Source organism: Canis lupus, chromosome 36 (assembly GCF_003254725.2).
Source record: "Canis lupus dingo isolate Sandy chromosome 36, ASM325472v2, whole genome shotgun sequence".
Classification (NCBI taxonomy): domain Eukaryota; kingdom Metazoa; phylum Chordata; class Mammalia; order Carnivora; family Canidae; genus Canis; species Canis lupus.
The window spans coordinates 7,703,869-7,721,890 of NC_064278.1; the positions used below are offsets into that span (position 1 = coordinate 7,703,869).

Consider the following 18,022-nt stretch of genomic DNA (forward strand, 5'->3'; position numbering starts at 1 on the left):
AGGCTCCTTCCACAGTTTGGCCACCATGGACATTGCTGCTATAAACATTGGGGTGCAGGTGTCCCGGCGTTTCACTGCATCTGTATCTTTGGGGTAAATCCCCAGCAGTGCAATTGCTGGCTCGTAGGGTAGCTCTATTTTTAACTCTTTGAGGAACCTTCACACAGTTTTCCAGAGTGCATGCCAATTTTCTTAGCTATCTCTCCTGCTTTGTATGAGAACATCCCATGGCTCTGAAGGCTGCCACTTAACTGGAACATACAGAGATGTGCTCAAGCTTTTGACTGATATAATGAGAATACAGTTTCTAAGCCAAATTTCAGTTATAAATGGAGCCTTTTAAGTCATCCCTGGGTACATTGGTTCTGGAGTGGTAAAGGCAACAATTTGCAGACAAGAAAACATGGTACACATCCCATCAGGCCTGCAGGCACTCTCAGTGCCCCAAGTGCTAAGCCCACACCTCCTTCAACTCTATGCCTGGTCTCTGGTATGTGCACCCTAGTGCAGTGTGTCAGAGAGCCAGCTCTGGTAAGCTCTCTGTGTGTCAGAGAGCCAGCTCACAAACTTGAGCCGTAGCACTATGTTTGGAAAACAAAAACTAGGTTTCCAGTAGCCAGCCTGGTGAATCATAAGAATCAGAGAAGATACAAAAGCTTAAGAATTCTTCCACAAGAAGTGAGAGCTGTGGAGTGGGTGTACCCACAGAAGGTCAGAGAAGCCCCTCATATAATAGGACTAATATCCCACCTGAAGACAGCTAGTAAAAATTTGAGTGTGTCTACTACCTCGAATATGAAAGTAGTAATGCAAGACTCTAAATGCATGAAGAATCAAGTACACATATCATCACCAAAAGATAATAAACCTCAAATTGCTGACCTCAGAGACACTGAATTTTGCAATCTAGCTGACAAATAATTCTAAGCTGCCATTTTGAGGTAACTCAATGAGTTACAAGAAAACATGAAAAGACAATTCAACAAAATCAGGAAAACAATATATGAACAAAATGAGTTTAACAAAGAGATAGTAATTATAAAAAGGACAAAACAGAAATTCTAGAGCTGAAGAATTCAGTGAATAAAATGAAAAGTGTAATAGAAAGCATCTACAGAAAAGTAGCTACTACAATTTGTTAACAAATACAAAACATAAAAAGAGGTAAAAGAGATATCTTTGTGATATCAAAGATACAAAAAAGGAGGAGTAAAAGGGTAGAGCTTTTGTATGCAATTGTAGTTAGATCACTATCAAGTTAAAATGGACTGTTTTTATCTATGAGATGTTTTTATGTAAGCCTTATGGCAACCATAAAGCAAAAACTTAAATTCACAAAAGATAAAGAAAGGGGAATCAGAGTAGAAAAAGAGACAGAACCTTACCTAATCCAGAATGGTGACTGATTTTTTTGTTGTTGTTGTTAAGGAAAATGGTGATCCAGGTCCCTTGCAGCTACCAAGAATGGGCTGGAGTCTGGGCTTCAGCCAAAGCTTTAGAGGGGAGATTCAGGTTTCAATGCCAAATGTTAGCAAAACGTTTGGTGCTCCACAAGTCTTATCTAAGCTGCCAGAAAGGCTTCAAGAACTATTAACATAACAGAAAAATCAGTAGAGATTAACGGACCTCTCCAACAGAAAAGACAGCCTTCTTGATGAAACAGATAACAAAGCAAAAAGCTCTGTTCTTGCCTTGGATGACACCAATCCAGAAATTGAAAATTTCATTCCCTCAAATACTCTAGATTTTTTGAGTCTTGACCTGCCTGAAGAACATGATATTGCACACTTCCCTGTGAATAGAGTGCTTCCCATGAGTTTTGATGAGAAGAAGAACTTGAAAAACTGTTATATCTGGCCCCTCTTCCCCTTCAAAATTGCTCTCTTCACTGTGGAAGTGCAATCTGTTGCAGCCTCCTTTAAGCCTTCGGTAGCCCCCAGATGTTGAATTGCCACCTCCTTGCTATGACTTAAATATTTAAGTTTCTTAGCACTTTATAGTTTGTGTATGTATGTTTTTATACTAAGAAAGCCATTCTTTGTTTAACAGAAAAAAAAAAAACATGAAAAATCACCAATTAACAAAGAGAAGCAGAAACAGAGGGAAAAAAATAATTGAACTACAAAATAGCCAGAAAACAATGAATACTATGGCATTAGTAATTTTCTACATATTGATAATTACTCTAAATGTAAGTGGATTGAATTCACCAATCAAAAGACATGGAGTAGTTAAATGGATAAAAACCTCCAAGACCTAACTACATACTGCCTATAAGAGACTCAGTTCAGCTTTAAGGACACACAGAGGCTCAAACTGAAAGGATGGAAAAAATTATTCCATGCAAGTGGCATCCAAAAGAAAGTAGGGTAGTTATATTTGCATCAGAAAAAAATAGACCTTAAGCCAAGGGGGTAACAAGAGAGAAAAAAGGTCATTATATAATGGGAAGGGGTCAATTCATTAAAAAGATATAGCAGTCATAAACCTACCCACACCATATTTAGCAGCAGCTAAATATATTAAGCAAATACTAACATATCTAAAGGCAGAAATAGACAACAATATAATCATAGTAGAGGACATAATATTCAAGTTTCAACAATGGAGAGATTATCCAAACAGATAATCAACTAGCAAATGTTGAACTTGAACCATACATCAGACTAAATTGACCTAAGACACTTCTAGATCATCCCATCCAACAGCAGCGGAATACACATTCTTCTCAAGTACATGTGGAACATTTTCCAGAATGGGTCATATGATAGGCCACAAAGCAAATCTTGATATGATTTCAAATCAACTATCACCTATCCTTTCTGGCATGAAACTAGAAATCGATAAAAAGAGGAGAGCTGAAAAAATTTACAAGCAGGTGGAAACTAAGCCACACATTCCTGAACAACAATATGTCAAAAAAAAAAATCAAAAAGGAAATAAAAAAATCATGAAACAAATGAAAATGGAAACACAGTACACCAAAATGCATGGGATGCTGCAAAAGCAGTGCTTAGAGGGAAGGATAAAGTGATAAATGTATATAATGAAAAAAATCAAAAGATCTCAAATAAATGACCTAACTTTATATCTCAAGATTTAAGAAAACAAGTACAAATTAAGCCCAAAGTTGGCAGAAGGACGGAAATAACAAAGATCAGAGTGGAAATAAATTAAATAGAGGCCAGAAAAACAACAGAAAAGATCAGCAAAACTAAGAGCTGTTTTTTTTTTTTTTTTTTAAATTAACTAAGAGCATGTGACTCTTCACAAGGAGGCAGCTGGTACTTAGCTCTAGAAGAGATTTGTCTTGTAGATCTAATATTGCCTGATACTATATTTTTAAGAAGATAAGCCATAAATCAATATGTTTATATAAAATACATTGATTTTTCAATGTTGGCTCAAAATGTTAAAGTGCTGCGCAGCCATTCAAATCATTGAAGCCACGTCTGGGCACCAGATTTGCCTCATGGGCTGAAGAAGGGGTATTTGGAAGGATTGGGGTCGCGAAGAAGAGAAAAAACAGACAATGGTAGAGAAGCTTGAAAATTTTATTTAGCTACCTTTAATATATTGAAAGCGGAGCACTTTTACGACAAACGTTTCAAGAAGGAATGTCTCTTTCCAGTTTTACCGCTGTGGCTACTTGTCCTCCCTTATCCTACCATTACAATGCAAATATGCTGTGATTGAAATAATTTCTATGTACAAATTATATCACAGAAAAATAATTTCATTGCTAAATGTAAGCAGGTTAGGGTACTTCATCCAAAATAAGAAAATGAGAGAATTCTGTAATTTCATGTTTTAAAGCTGGTATTTTAGCAATATTTTGACAGTAGTTTATTCCATTTACAATCTTTGGCTACACAACATCAAAAGAAAATTTATTTATTAGCATGCAAAGCAATATAGTTTCGGAATACACCTCTTAAATTTACAGAACTTAAAATTTCAAATATCCCCCATGGCTCGCAGGTGATGTGAAGGTGATCTTGAAGAGTGACATACTTACTTCCTAGAGATTAAAAAAAAGGACAGTGATTTAATATAGCTATAATGCCGAGATGATGTAACTAATTTATCTGGGAAATATTTCAGGGATTTACTTTGAAAAAAGCTGTTCATCAATATTTTTATCTTATAAACCCCTTAGTCTTTTGAAGTCTTCAAACATTTGCATTCAGAGAGGACTTATCCTAAAGCTCCTCTATCAAGAAATATATTTATGGGTAATTATAAAAAGCAGTTATAACCTATCAAGATAAGTGGTTAGGTTTTGGTGTTTTTACTTTATGCTTATTACATTCAATATCTAATACCATGTATACTGGCATTTTACTTTGTGCTAAAATGTCAATATATCTTGCAATTTTTAACATGATATTAATATGCGGATGACTTAACATGTCCTTGTTTCATTTATATCTGTGTTCCTAATGCCCTATTCCTTGTTGACACTCAGGAAGTGTATTTGGAATAAGTGGGTGAATGGAGAAAACTCTAATGATCAAAAATGAATACAAGAATGTTTTCTTAAATGGTTCAATTAGGTACCAAGAGACTCAATAAAGACCCTCTCCCCCACAGAGGGAACAACTGGTAGCCTGTATGATTATATCTATGGAGGTTTTGCTGATTTTCAGAATGAACTAAAATACAGTCACCTGTCAGTAATTTTGGTCTGAAGCAGCCAGTTTATAAAGTCCCGGGTGGCAAGAGTATCAAGAACTGTGTTCATCTCATCAGAGAAAGAACCGTCGGCGTGTCTGCGACGCAATTCTTCAACAATGGCAACTTCTTCTGGGAAACTGATTAAAAAGGGTCAAATGAATACTTGGTTAAATGTTTTAAGTAAGTCCTTACTGATTGCCTATCCCTGTGTGAGGCTCACTGAGAGAAGAGTTGCTATGTCCTGAGGTCTAGTAGGAAAAGCCCAGAGAAACCTGCATGTGGGCCAAGGAATGAGGCAGGTAGGAAAGAGCAGAGCTGGGATCTGAAACCAAACCATTGTAGCTCTGTGCCCTTTTCAATATTCCAGGCTACTTCGAAGATTCTAGTGTATTGGCAGCACAGATGTTATTACTGAGACTTAATTTGTCTATAACTTAGAAAAGTGTATTATGTCTCGTAGAACTCGTGATCATTTAGAACAGCCTTGCAAAGTGCAACATGAAGGGATTAAAACTCGGTCTATGTAACATTTTCTTTTTGAATGGTTTAGCATAGCAGAATGTTTGGCATTACGTTAAAACACTATAAAATATCCTCAAGTGGAAGTGACTTTTTTTTTTTACCATTAGTTTCATCAGTTTGATCGTTCACGTTTTAAAAGTCAGCGACAACCCTCGTTTCCTTTTGTCTTAAGATCTCTTGAAGTTCTCAGTGAGCTTGTTTTACATCTCACTAAAAAAAGCCCCAGAGTTGAACATGAATTTCCTGCCTTTCATATTTCAAATGTCAATCAAAATGATCAGGAGAAAATGAGATGGTTCAGGAATCTGTTTGGTTGTGGTAAGTTCCAAGAAAGTCCCAAAAGGCTTTAGCTTCATTTTCAACTTTGGCAATTTAGTGGTTGTCTCTGTGACAGCCCTATTAAGAAATGGGCATATCGTTAAATCTCTGGGTGTTTCCACCTATCTCTACTTTGAGTGGCATTTCATTACACATATTGAGTTTTGTTCCTTTCTGTCTTCATCACTTTTTAACCTGAGGCCTGACACACACATGTATGTGATCCCACATGTAAATATTTACCATCCGTCTTTCCCTATGTCTTTTCTCCTTATCTCTATGTCTTCTTAATCCTTATCCCTAGTTTTCCAGAGACAGTTCTCACTTAAACTTGTTGTCCTGGTACAGTTATCGAAAGCATTCTTTTTGTTATTCAGAGTGTCCTGGATTGACAAATGAATACCCTAATTATAACACAACTATAATAGGGGATGATTATTAATGATAAATGTTATTAATACATTCTATCAGAAATAAAACAGACTAGACTTTTTGTAGACGGTCTCCCACCAACTCGAGTTATTTCCTCACTATGTGAGACTATACTAATTGCTTCTGTAATCCAGATCCATATATAGATAACTGTAGTCTAAGTTTTCAGCATCATGCAAAAAAAAATGTTAAATAAGAATGTACAGACTTACTCTCGCCTTCCCCGGCCTTTCACCAGCCAAGCAATGAATTCCTTGGCAGCTTGGCCTTCCAAATAAGAACTTACATCACTGGTAAAGGTCCCTTCAGCATGTCTCTCAAATTCATCATGACGTTTGGCAATGTTATTCCTGAAAGAAATGTGAAAGTTAAGTTGAAGATCTGTCTCTTTAGCAATATGGTTCTCACCTTTAAGCAATGCAGCTTTGGGTTCGGGATCCTATGTAGAAGGGGCTTAGGGAGATTTGGGAGATGAGGGTGCTCAGGGGATCATTCTGACTCTACATTAATTACCTGGAGCGAAGGTTGATGGGCTCAGGCTAACAACAGGTGCAGCGGCCTACACCCCCCCTTGACCCAGCACATCCGTTTTCGCCTGCCCTGCTTGTCTGTGCCATCGATTATCAAAGCTGCATTTACTCCAGTCCCAGTATATGTGGGCTCTGCACTGTGCTCTGCTACTTGCAAACAAGGTAGCTGTGTGTGATTAGTCGGCACGGGGTCGGAGTCGATTAATGATCCCAGGGAAAGCCAAGGACCATCTCAAAATAGCTTCAGAAGGACCACGTGGTAATGGATCAAAGGGAATGTGCGATGGGAAGGCAAGGAGGAAAGCTAGGAAGAGCTCTTCATTTCACCCTCAAGTGTATGCAGAGTGCTCTGTGGAGGGGGGGTGACTAGCCGCCCTCAGTTTCCCCAGGAGGTTGATCACATATTACCCCACAAGGTTGATCTTAAACACACAACAGAAACCACCAGAGGAGAAAAATCGTTAGTTTATCACGTTGCGGCATCCCCTTTCTAGAAAGGAGGACAGTTGTTTTCCTTTTTTTTTTTTTCCCAAATTTGTGATGGCCTCATCTGTAGTCCCTGGCAGGGACTTCTCCCACTGTCTTCTCTGGCCGCGCCCACTAGCTTTCCTGCAGCTCTAAACTTCCACTTTAGGAACTTCAGGTCAAGTGCTCTGGGGCTCCTGTTTCTCCTGCTGGCTCCTGTTCACTCTCTTGCTCTCCCTTCCTCTCTCCCTTCTCTCTTCTATCCAGACAAATCTATGCCCTTTTCCTGATTTTTAGATTCCTTCAGCTACTTTGTATGCATAACTCCCTTCCCCTTGTGGGCCACCCTCCAAAGAAATTGTGAAATTCCACCATCCCTGTGAAACCCTTGCGGATGATTTCCTCCAGTAGCCTAGATGTAGCAAAAAACCCAACACTGTCAAAGAAAATCCAACATTAAAATGTATGCCTTACGATAGGCTTGTGTTCTTATTTGCCTTCTTCTCTCTTTATGCTGTGCAGCTAGGCTGTAATTTTAAATGTGTATCTTGGATTGTATTCTACAAGAAAAAGACTGCATCTGTTTCCATTCCTTACCATGAGTAACTTGGCTAGAGGAGACTTTGAACGTGATCACAGTCATGACTTTGAACCCTACAAGGGAATGTTGAATTTGCTCTCTCTTTTGGTCAGAAATTCGATTCTTCACCTTGCAGGTTCACCAAAGTCAACTTCCGATTTTAAAGGGAAATGGGCCAAGGCAGTAAATATTGCTAAAACTGCAGTTGGGAATATAATTTAAAGTCCATGTCCCATTGGAGGATAGGTAAGGGGATTAGAGTGAGGGGGTGGGACATTCAGAGGAATAATACAAAGGATTGCATCACCAACCTTGAAAATCCTCAAAATTTGAAGAGTTTATGGGCACTATTTGATGAGCATGATAAAAACAAAAAGTCAGGAGGAATTTTAGACTTATTTAGGTAATACATCTGTGTGCAACTTTTGGACCAGGTCGGACCCTTACTTGTTCCTCTTGGTGTTCATCAACCACTGCACGAAATCCTGGGCACGCCTGGAGTCCAGATACTTGCTGTAGTCACTGGTGAATGTACCCTGAGAATGACGCTTGTCTTCATTCATCTGATCCAGATCATTGAGCGGCTCTGTCTGAGGAGCTGAGAATGATCTGTGAAGAGCGGTAATTGGTACAAGTAAATCTCTCCTCAAGAGCAGAACCACTTTGAACGACATCTTCTCTACAAAATACTGCTCTATATGAAGCTGGAAGGCAGGTGCTTGGTGTATTTCAGTGGGTGGTTCAGAGACACCTTAGCTGGCCACGGGACTTCCATAGTTCTACTGGAACAGAATACACTCTGATTCTGGATTCTAGTAGTAGATTTTTCAACTGGCTTCTTTTTTGCGGAAATGAGATTAAATAAATCTTTTTTTTCATTTAACGCATCTACTCATGATTATGCTAATAGAGACAGAAGAGATCAATGACGTCAACATTTTAAAAGAGTACAAAATTCCATCTCATTTGTTAGGCAGCAGATTTATGTTCCTACTGTATTTTTGCATATATTAATGTAAAACAGCCTCTCAGTTACATGGTTAAATGGTAGCTAATGGTGGAAGAAAGACAATTAAACACTCAAAAAAAAAGACAAGAAAAAGTGCACTTGGTAATTTGTAACTATAGTAGATGATGAGCATGCCAGGAATCAACAGTTGGTTGGCATGGCAAATATGGGGAAATAGTCCATGTAATTAATACTCAGAAATAGAAATGAGATACTATTTTTACCTGTCAAATTCACAAAGATTAAATACTGGGGAGGATAGTGTGGGAGAAGTATTTCTATACTGCTGATGGGACTGTGTATGTGTGTGACTTCTCTGGAAAGCAAGTTGGCAAGATAATATAAAAATTTAGACTCATTCAAACCCTTTGACATAGTTATTCTACTACTAGAAATCTATCCTCAGAAAATAATGAAGAAACATAGGGGAAAAAATGTTATCTGCAGCATTCTTTTGGGAAAATCTGAAGAATACCTAAGTGTTCAATAAAGGAAGAATAGCTAAAAAAATATTGTACATTTATGAGATGAAATAGTGTGTAGCTATTAAAGGTCAAAGACGTTTAATAGATATTTTTAACGATATAAGAAAAAAACCAAAAACATAATGAAAGAGATAAAACATAGTATCTGGGATATACTTATATCCCAGCGCATATTAAATACAGGAAGGTAATACACCAAATTTTAGAATTATGAATGGTTTTCTCTGAATAGGGAAGCTTAAGTACTTGAAAAAATTTTTGCATGTTTTAAAAATATTTTCTATCACGAACACATGACTTTCACAAAAAGCAACTAACCACTATTTTTTCAAAGGAGTAAAAGAGAGACAAAGTTGGTATGAATAATTAAAATAATCTACACTACAGTGTGTAATGAATGGATAGATAAGATCAGCTGAAGATATCAAAGAGCTATAATTTCCTGTGTAATGAATTTGCAACATTGCTCACCCCTTCACTTATGAAATAGCACATACTCTGATCTCGCCTGCAGAAATGTCTTTATCACAATAATACCTTGAACATTTGGAACACTCACAGAGTATTTTACCGAGACCTCTTCACCAGTCATAGTTTTTACAGGCTATATGCTAACCATAATGTTTTGTTAGTTCACGTCTAGGGATTTAATACCTGGATTTCTCCTCTGTGTCTTGAAGAGAACGTTGCCAGCTGCCTTGTACCAGCATTACAAACAATCCAGCCACAAAGTAAATGCTTTTCATTTTTGCTGCCTGTGGGAACACAGAGTCAGGGGCCAGCATTGCGGGGTGGGGGTGGGGGGAAGACCAGCAACCATATTTAAACCTGTCAGATTAAATTAGTTTGATTTTGACGAGGTAAATATATTACAAATAGAAAGAATAAGCTAGTTATCAATTTTACTCTGATAATATTTCCAGAGTAATTTCAAATAGTAAATTATATTTTTCCCCAGATTTTGCTTGGTGACAAAAAAGGATACAAAAGATATGTTCCACCCAATTAAAAAAAACCACAAAACAGATATGTACCACCAACTAAGCTTTTTCATTAGTGTAGGGACACTTGGGTTAATGATGAGAAGGCTCATTTCCAGACTTGAAATTAAAAATGTCCATGATAAACATTTAAAATATCTCCTGTAGATGATATGCTACATATGGTTAGCCTGAATGGCACCTTATCCATAATGCCACCCCCTTCACTATGAGTCTGGCTTTCAATTAATAGTCCTCCACTTCCAAGCATTTACATTATACTGCATTTCAACCATCTTAAAGCAGCCTCAGGCTACAACTTGGCATACCAGCTGTCGGTTCAGATGTATTATTCATTTATATTTTAAATAGTGTAACTTGGTCTAGACTTTGTAATTATAAAGCGGCCAACAGATTTGAGGTATTTTAGGGTGCTTTGACCTGTTCTAAATTAAAGGGAAAAAATCATTTTAAAGACAAGCAATTTGCAACAAGAACTAATGCTTCTGGCAACTTGAACAATCACAACCAAGAAACTAAGAGATCACTGTCATAAAGAAAATTAATGCTTGCTTCTGAAGTCTTGGAAGTCCCCAGGTTGTTTTATAATTGGACTTAGTCCAGGACATGTCATTCATTGCTACTGACACCGTAGGCCTGGTTGTAGGATACACCTGGTTGCTTGTCTTCGTATCTCAAGCAGATGCCCTGGGAAGCCATTGGATGCCAAGGACATGATGATGCAGTGTGGATGGGGTGGGGATCGATATGAATGTGGGGCTGCATGTCCCCACAGGGCAAGCCCCACTATTCACTGAATGGAAGCTTCGAGTCCAGTATTTGTCATGGACTTCTCTCTGCTACTTTCAGGACTGACCATGTTCACTTTGAGAAGTGGGGATTTCAATCCAAGCTTGATTATGCTTATCCATAAATAATTGGAATGAGTATTTTTAGCAAATGGCATTTGGTTTGAAATAAGGATTTTATAAATATTATTTTAAACTATCAATCTTTTCTTTAATATCCTTGCCATATTTACTATCTGTCTTTGGCACTAAAACCTGGAGACCTTAGTACCTGCAGGGGTATTTTTCCTTTGAAATATTGTCTTTGTAGATTAAGTGGCCAGTTAGACAAAGCAACACAGTAGAAATTACATATTCACCCTGTTCGTTCATCAGTATTAAGTTACTAACTTGGCATTTTACTCTGCTTCAGCTTATCTCTCAGCAAACTTTGGAAACTTTGTTACGTACACAGGTAGGGTCTTCTGATCATAATTCTCAGTTGTAAATTCATGTTTTGCGGAATTTTAAAAAATAAAAGCAAGCATTTCTTTTTAGGGTTATCTTGCTGTTATCAAGTCACATGAGTCCTAAATAATTCATTCTATGCAAAGTTGCCAAAGATTTTACAATATTTTCTAGTGTTCTACAGGGGCAGATTTAGAACAGGTGGGATTCTGTGCTGTGGGGACTCACTGAAAGAGAAGCAACTATATAGAAGGGAACATTTGAAGTCCTTTACAGGCAATAAGATGACTTCTACTGAAAAAGGAACTAATATTTAAAATTTCATTTATTCACTGAGTGGAAGCCTACAGAATTGTGAACATTTTAAGAATAAGATTAATTGTTTGAATACTACTCCTGAGAAAGCAAATATTTATGTTATTTTAGATCAAGCTCCTACTTAATAAGAGAAGAATTTTAATCACAGCCTCCCCCCCAGTCCCACCCCCCTACAGCTTCCTTTCGAGAGTCTAGGGAGAGAATCAGAAGTTTTTAAAGAACCACACATCTCTACTCAAATTTAAAGGAAAGTGTGGTAACAATACTATTCTCTGTGTGGAAAGTCTTTTAGGAAGATAAACCTTAGACCTTGGCAAGGTGACATTATATTACATCCCCAAATATATTGGTGTTGTAGGCCAGATAAAGACTTTTCAAACCGGTTGGCTCATTTCCTCTTATGGGTCCCTCGTATGTGGGGCAAAAACACACCACTTAATCATTTTCTCCATTGTAGGTCTTTGTAAAATTGTTCTTTGCCCTTAAGAACTTAAACAGGTACTTTAGAACATCTGTTTTTTTTTCTAAAGAGATTTACTAAAATTTCATTCAGAATGTGGATGTTTTAGATATATTATTTATTATTATTGGTCTTTAATACATAGTAACGAATTATTAATCTGTTTTTACTCAGTTCCATCCAAAGGCTTCCCAATAAATGACCAGACTTTTTTTCTGCACCGGATATGCTATGTCTCATTTACAGAGAGTTGATTTCATGGACTTTGATTTCTTTTTTTGATAGGCTTATACAAATTTGAATATTTGAAAGATGATGTTGATTCTGCTCTTTTAGAAAACCATAAGTTTTCATTGATGAGGAGCAATTGCTGTTATAGCTTCCCTAATGGACACATTTCTGCTGAATTTAAAAGGCGCCTTCTGTTCAACGTAGTATACACATTTATCAAACCCAAGGAAAATATTTATTTTTCAAAATGTTATCACTTATCTTAAAAATGCAGTTCTCCTAACAGTTAAATCTTATAACAAGGGCATTGATTTGAATCTTGGTTTTTCTTTCTATTTTGTATCTTTGCATTGAATTATTTATCCAATTCACTTTTCAGCTTCACTATGTTGAAGTAAATATAGTACATGCATTTTTATGTCACTTTTTTACCTCCATTCTGCCCCGTGTATTATTAGCAAAAAGGTATCAGATGATAGAACAACACCTAACTCATAATGCTCTGCCCCCTTAAGAGTAGTCAACTGTACCCCCAACAGGACTTACAGTCTTACAATCACTCATTATTCATCTTACCTTCTGACACCGCGATTGGAACAGAGCAGGTGGGGAGAGAGCGAGCCCTCTTTTCGGAACTTTGGCTGTGCTGTGTCCTGAGCTCTGTACTTCTGCAGCAGAGCCTACTGCATTTATATACTCTCAGCGTTGTTCAGACTCACAGATATTACGCTGACAATATAAATTTCTCATCTGTAAATAATGAGTTTTTGTTACAAACGATTTCACTCGCCCACTCACTTTGCTCATCTGCATTCTGTGCTTATATTGGGTGGGACCTCTGAGACCAGGAAACTTCTTATTTACTTTCCTGCTTTTTTTGTTGTTGTTGTTGGGAATGGAAAGGGCAGTTTGGCAATTCACCCTCCACTCTCAGTCAGGCATAAAAATCACTTAAGTCATCTAAAGTGGATTCTGATGCCGAAGATTAAAAAAAAAAAACAACCTTGAAATTACATAGTTTATGGCTAACCCCATGTTGAGCAGGGCTTCATTTGAGGGTCTTACAAGTCCTGCCTTTTGCTGTTTAGTTTTGATAAATTTATCTGAATGCAATAATCAGTTCATTCTATCACCTACCCAAATAATAAATCATTCACTCAACACATACTTAATAAGAATCTTCTCAACCCCACTCTACGGAATTAATTTGTATTATTTTGGAGGGGAATTTTTAAAAATATCAATTAAAACCTAATGTATCCTGTTGTAGTAAATTGGATTCAGGCACAAAGGATAAAGCAAAATGAGGATTAAACAACCAAGATAGGTAATGATAATAAGAAGCTAGTATTTCTTTTTTCTTCGAATGGATTTATAAAGACTGTTGATAAGAGACCTGAACACCAATTCACAAAAGAATGAATGTGAAGAGAACTCTTGACATGAGATGCATACTGTCACACTTCCTGAATTCTGTGATCCACCATTCAGGACTTAAATGACCTAGAGGACTTAGCATGTGTGAGATGGTTACTTTAGAGAAAGAGAAAAATGCGAAATGACCTGGACGGGCAGCATGAGAGTGTGTCCGTGTAATTAGATTTTAGTCTGGCTCCTATTAACAAACTGTATGACCATGATCAAGTCACACACTCTCCTTGTGCCTCAGCTTCACCATCTGTAAAATGAGAGTGTTGGTTAAATGATTCTTCTAAGATAAAACTGTGATTCCATATGACAAAATCATTGCAACATTTCCTAGCTAGATTCTAGTATTCAAAAACCATCAACTGCATGACAAAGCTAATGACTTGTTCAGAAGTAAATCATGGAAGCAACTGAAGAAACATTCCCAGGGAACAGTTTTTAAACTGTTCAATTGTGGATTAAACCCAGTGTTGGATGTAGAGCCAGTTAAAGGCCAAAGAGAAACTGGGGGACCTCAGGAAGACAGTTTGTGCTGCTGGTTACTGTTGGTGTAAAGCAATGCTCTTCAAAGTGTGGTTTAAAAAACCAGCATCATCTGGGAGCTTGCTAGAAAGGAAGACTCTCAGGCCTAAGCCCAGACTTATCCAATAGGAATCTGCATTTTACTAAGATTTCCAGGCAATTCACCTGCATATTAAAGTCTGAGAGGTCTGCATTTTCTTCACCTTCTCTCCGGTGTTTGCTGGTATTTCCACCTGAGGACCCCTTCTTAGCACTACCAGCAGAGGGGGCGAAAGAGCAGAGAAAGGTGGCGTTCCCCAGGACAGTATGGATTAACATTTGTAAATACAGTAATGGCTTGAAAGTGTGGATTAGTTTACTATCAAATTGTTCTTTCCTCTTACCTCAATATTCACGAGTATACTGGCTATATCTGTATTAACTTTGACATTCAGTTCTGTTTTCCCTCTTGTATTTGAAGAGATGTCTTCACTCTTCTGTGCCTGTCTTCTTTTCAGATGTTATCTGTTTGTGGAGCAGTGCTAAGAAAGGGGCTCTGTGGCTGATGTAAATAAAGCCCTTAACATAGCGCCTGGCTTTGCTCTCCCCCAAAATCCTATTACAAAACTTGTTTCCCTCCAGCGCACTGGCTTTCTATTATTTCAGAAGTGACTATCCCAAGTTCTTGCTGGAAATTTCCTCTAGCTTCATCTCCAGCCCACCAACACTGATTCTTGGCAGTCCCCAGCACCATAGCTATAAGCATTTGGAAAATGCAGAAGCATCATGAGCCTCGTTGTACAGAGCACCACGCTCCTGCTTAGCAGGGGCAGAGCAGGCTCCTTAAAAGACATTGTATTATCAGAAATTAAAGCAAACATCAGGGCAATGTGGACTTGTGGATCTTTTTTCAATGACTGTTCTAGCACTATTCTCTACTTGCCTTCAATTTCCATCATTGTAGTTATGTGGTTATTCAGTTGTGAGGCAGGGAAAGTGGTGTCCTTGTATTTATATGACTAATGTCAAATAGTTTCTCCGGAAGTAGGGAAATTCTGGGTTATCCCATCTAGAGTTCTCCCATAAGACTCTAGGGGTGGCTGCCAGGGGACTTTGGCACACAATAACTATGACATACCTTCCTGAAAAATCAGTCTGACTTTATATAAGTAATATAAAATATAATTATTATATGGAGTACAGTACAAAAATATGAATTAAGTTTTAAGGTAAAATAAGGTATTTATTCAAAGATTTCTTATTTTCTTTAGATGCTTAGGACCAGGGATAACTTTCAGGGGCTTGAGAACCTACACTGTTGCATGAGACCACGTGATTAGAAGGACCCTGTACTTGGCTTAATACTTTACTCTGATAATCTTGAAAGTCTTAATAACTTAATAACTTTTGTTTTGTACTTGGCCCCACACATTATTTTATGGGTTCTTCTTAGGACCTCACCTGACAAAATCTTGGTATATGGGACTTTTGCATGTTTATTTTCCTCATCTGTTCAGAATAGTTGGATTGAAATGTTTGAGAATGGCAAAGATATAGGTTCACAGTAAACTCTGGTAGCAAGACTATGGACAAGACGAAACCTCTTGCATTGCTGATGGGAGCACAACATGTTACATGACAATATTGTAAAATGACAATTAACCCTTGGCCTAGTAAAGCTAAAGCACCATTTGGAAAATTTGTCCCAATTTTATCCCTACATATTTATGTCATGATGTAGGTACAAGGCTCTCTTCATTGCAGCATTGTGTATAATAGTAACAAGTTGGAGCCAATCCAAGGAGCCGTCAGTAGAGCAGAGTTTAGAAAAAAGCAATGAGGAAGCTCTTTATTCATCAATAGAGAAAGACTCTAAGATATGTTGTTAGGTGAAAATAGAGAGGTGCATTATGGATGTGTGGCCTACTAAGGCCACCTTTGTGTTAGGAGAGGGCATGGGACAAATATATGTTTACTTACTCATCACTGTTTTTAAAATAATTGGAAGAACGCACAAGAAACTACTGGAAGCACCTATCTGCAGGAGGCAGTATGGAATAGTGAGGTAGACAGAAACAAGGTGCCCGGAATACTTCTCAATATATGTTTGTTTTTGCGGGGTTTTTTTTTTTTTGTCCACTTGATTTAATTATCTAACCAAAATGACAATAAAATGTAATGGAAAAAAAAAGTGACAGCACAGCCACTTTGGGAAAAGGTTAAACTGTAAAGCTAAGTGAACAACTACCCTTTGACCTAGTAATTTCAGATGACCAAGAGAAATGAAAACATTTATCTACAAAAAGACTCATTCAACAATATTCACAGAAGTTTTGTGGCTATAGCTAAAACTGGAAACAACTAAACTGTCAGAAAGTAAAATAATAGACACATTGTGATATGGAGTTTATATAATGAAATGCTACTAGACAACAATATCAAAAAAAGAATGAAAAACTGATATTGGCAGCAATATGGATGAAGTTCACAGATTTTATGCTGAGTGAAAGAAGCTGGACACACAAAAACACTGCATACTGTCTGAATCCATTTTTAGAAGTTTAAGAATGGCAAAACTAAGGTTAAAAATCAGACTTATATAAATTTTACCTAAAAGAAAAAATTGATGTAATTTAAAAAGAGGGCCTGCCTGTGTGGTGAAGTTGGCTCAGCATCCGACCCTTGGTTTCAGCTCAGGTCATGATCTCAGGGTCCTGGGATCAAGCCGTGCATCAGGCTCTGCACTCAGTGTGGAGTCTGTTTGACCTTCTCTTTCTCCCTATGCCCTTCCTGTTTGTGCTGTCTCTCTAAAATAAATAAATAATATCATTAAAAAAAATAAAAATAAAAAAGCTATTGATAGACATATGAATCATATAAGCATGGCTGAGTATTGGTTGATAATTTTTGGGTTGGCTGATTAGTAAACAGGATCTATTATGTGATTCTGTCTATACTACATAAGTTTGAAATTTTCCAGAAAATAAGTTAAATGAAACTATAATAAAACAAGTGTAGAGTGTGGCATTAGTGCCAATTAATCAGTTACTTTGAAAGCTAGAGTTTGACCCTTTACCTTGTTGTATATCACATGAAATAATACCCACATTATAGTGGTGCAAGAAGAAGAAGAGAGAAAGGGATAGAAAACTTATTTGAAGAAACAATGGCTGGAAAGTTCCCTAAACTGGGGAAGGAAATAGACATCCAGCTCCAGAAAGCATCGAGAGTTCTAAACAAGATGAACCTGAAGAGTCCACACCAAGACACATTATAATCAAACTGTCAAAAGTTAAAGAGAAAAAGAGAATACTCAAAGCAGTAAGAAAGAAAAAACTTACTATATACAAGGGAATCTCCATAAGATGATGAGCTGATTTTTTTAGCAAAAACTTTATAGGCAAGAGGGAGTGGCATGATGTATTCAAAGTGCTCAAAAGCAATTGTTCCATGTGCACCAGAGAAGAATGTACATTCTGCTGCTTTTTAAAAAAGTCCATCTGGTCTAATAAGTCTTTTAAGGCCAATCTTTCCTTACTGCTTTTCTATCTGGATGATCTATCTGTTGATGTAAATGGGTATTAAAGTCCTCAACTATTATTGCATTGCTGTCCATTTCTCCTTTTAGGTCTGTTAATATTTGCTTTATAGGTTTAGGTGTTCCTATGCGAGGTACATACATATTTATAAATGTTGTATCCTCTTTGTTGGATTGACTCTTTTATCATTATGCAATGCTCTTGTCTTTTATTATAGTTGTTATTTTAAAATCTATTTTTTCAAATATAAATATAGCTACACCAGCTTTCATTTTGCTTCCTTTTTCATGG

General features: G+C 37.2%; 1 protein-coding gene across 2 annotated transcripts; it reads right to left on the reverse strand.

Moving 5' to 3' along the window:
• Window positions 1-3,536: 3,536 nt before the first annotated feature.
• On the reverse strand, window positions 3,537-13,043 carry GCG (glucagon). 2 transcript variants are annotated; one of them, XM_025471052.3, is made up of 6 exons: window positions 12,840-13,035; window positions 9,673-9,773; window positions 7,972-8,133; window positions 6,162-6,299; window positions 4,671-4,814; window positions 3,537-4,021 (listed from the first exon to the last, which is right to left on the reverse strand). In XM_025471052.3, the coding sequence occupies exons 2-6, from the start codon at window positions 9,762-9,764 to the stop codon at window positions 4,015-4,017; spliced, it is 543 nt and encodes a 180-aa protein (XP_025326837.1). In that variant the 5' UTR covers window positions 9,765-9,773; window positions 12,840-13,035; the 3' UTR covers window positions 3,537-4,014. The 2 variants fall into 2 exon arrangements, with proteins under 2 accessions (XP_025326837.1, XP_025326838.1); XM_025471053.3 differs by lacking the exon at window positions 3,537-4,021 and having other exon boundaries at window positions 4,667-4,814; window positions 12,840-13,043.
• Between the last annotated feature and the right edge of the window lie 4,979 nt (window positions 13,044-18,022).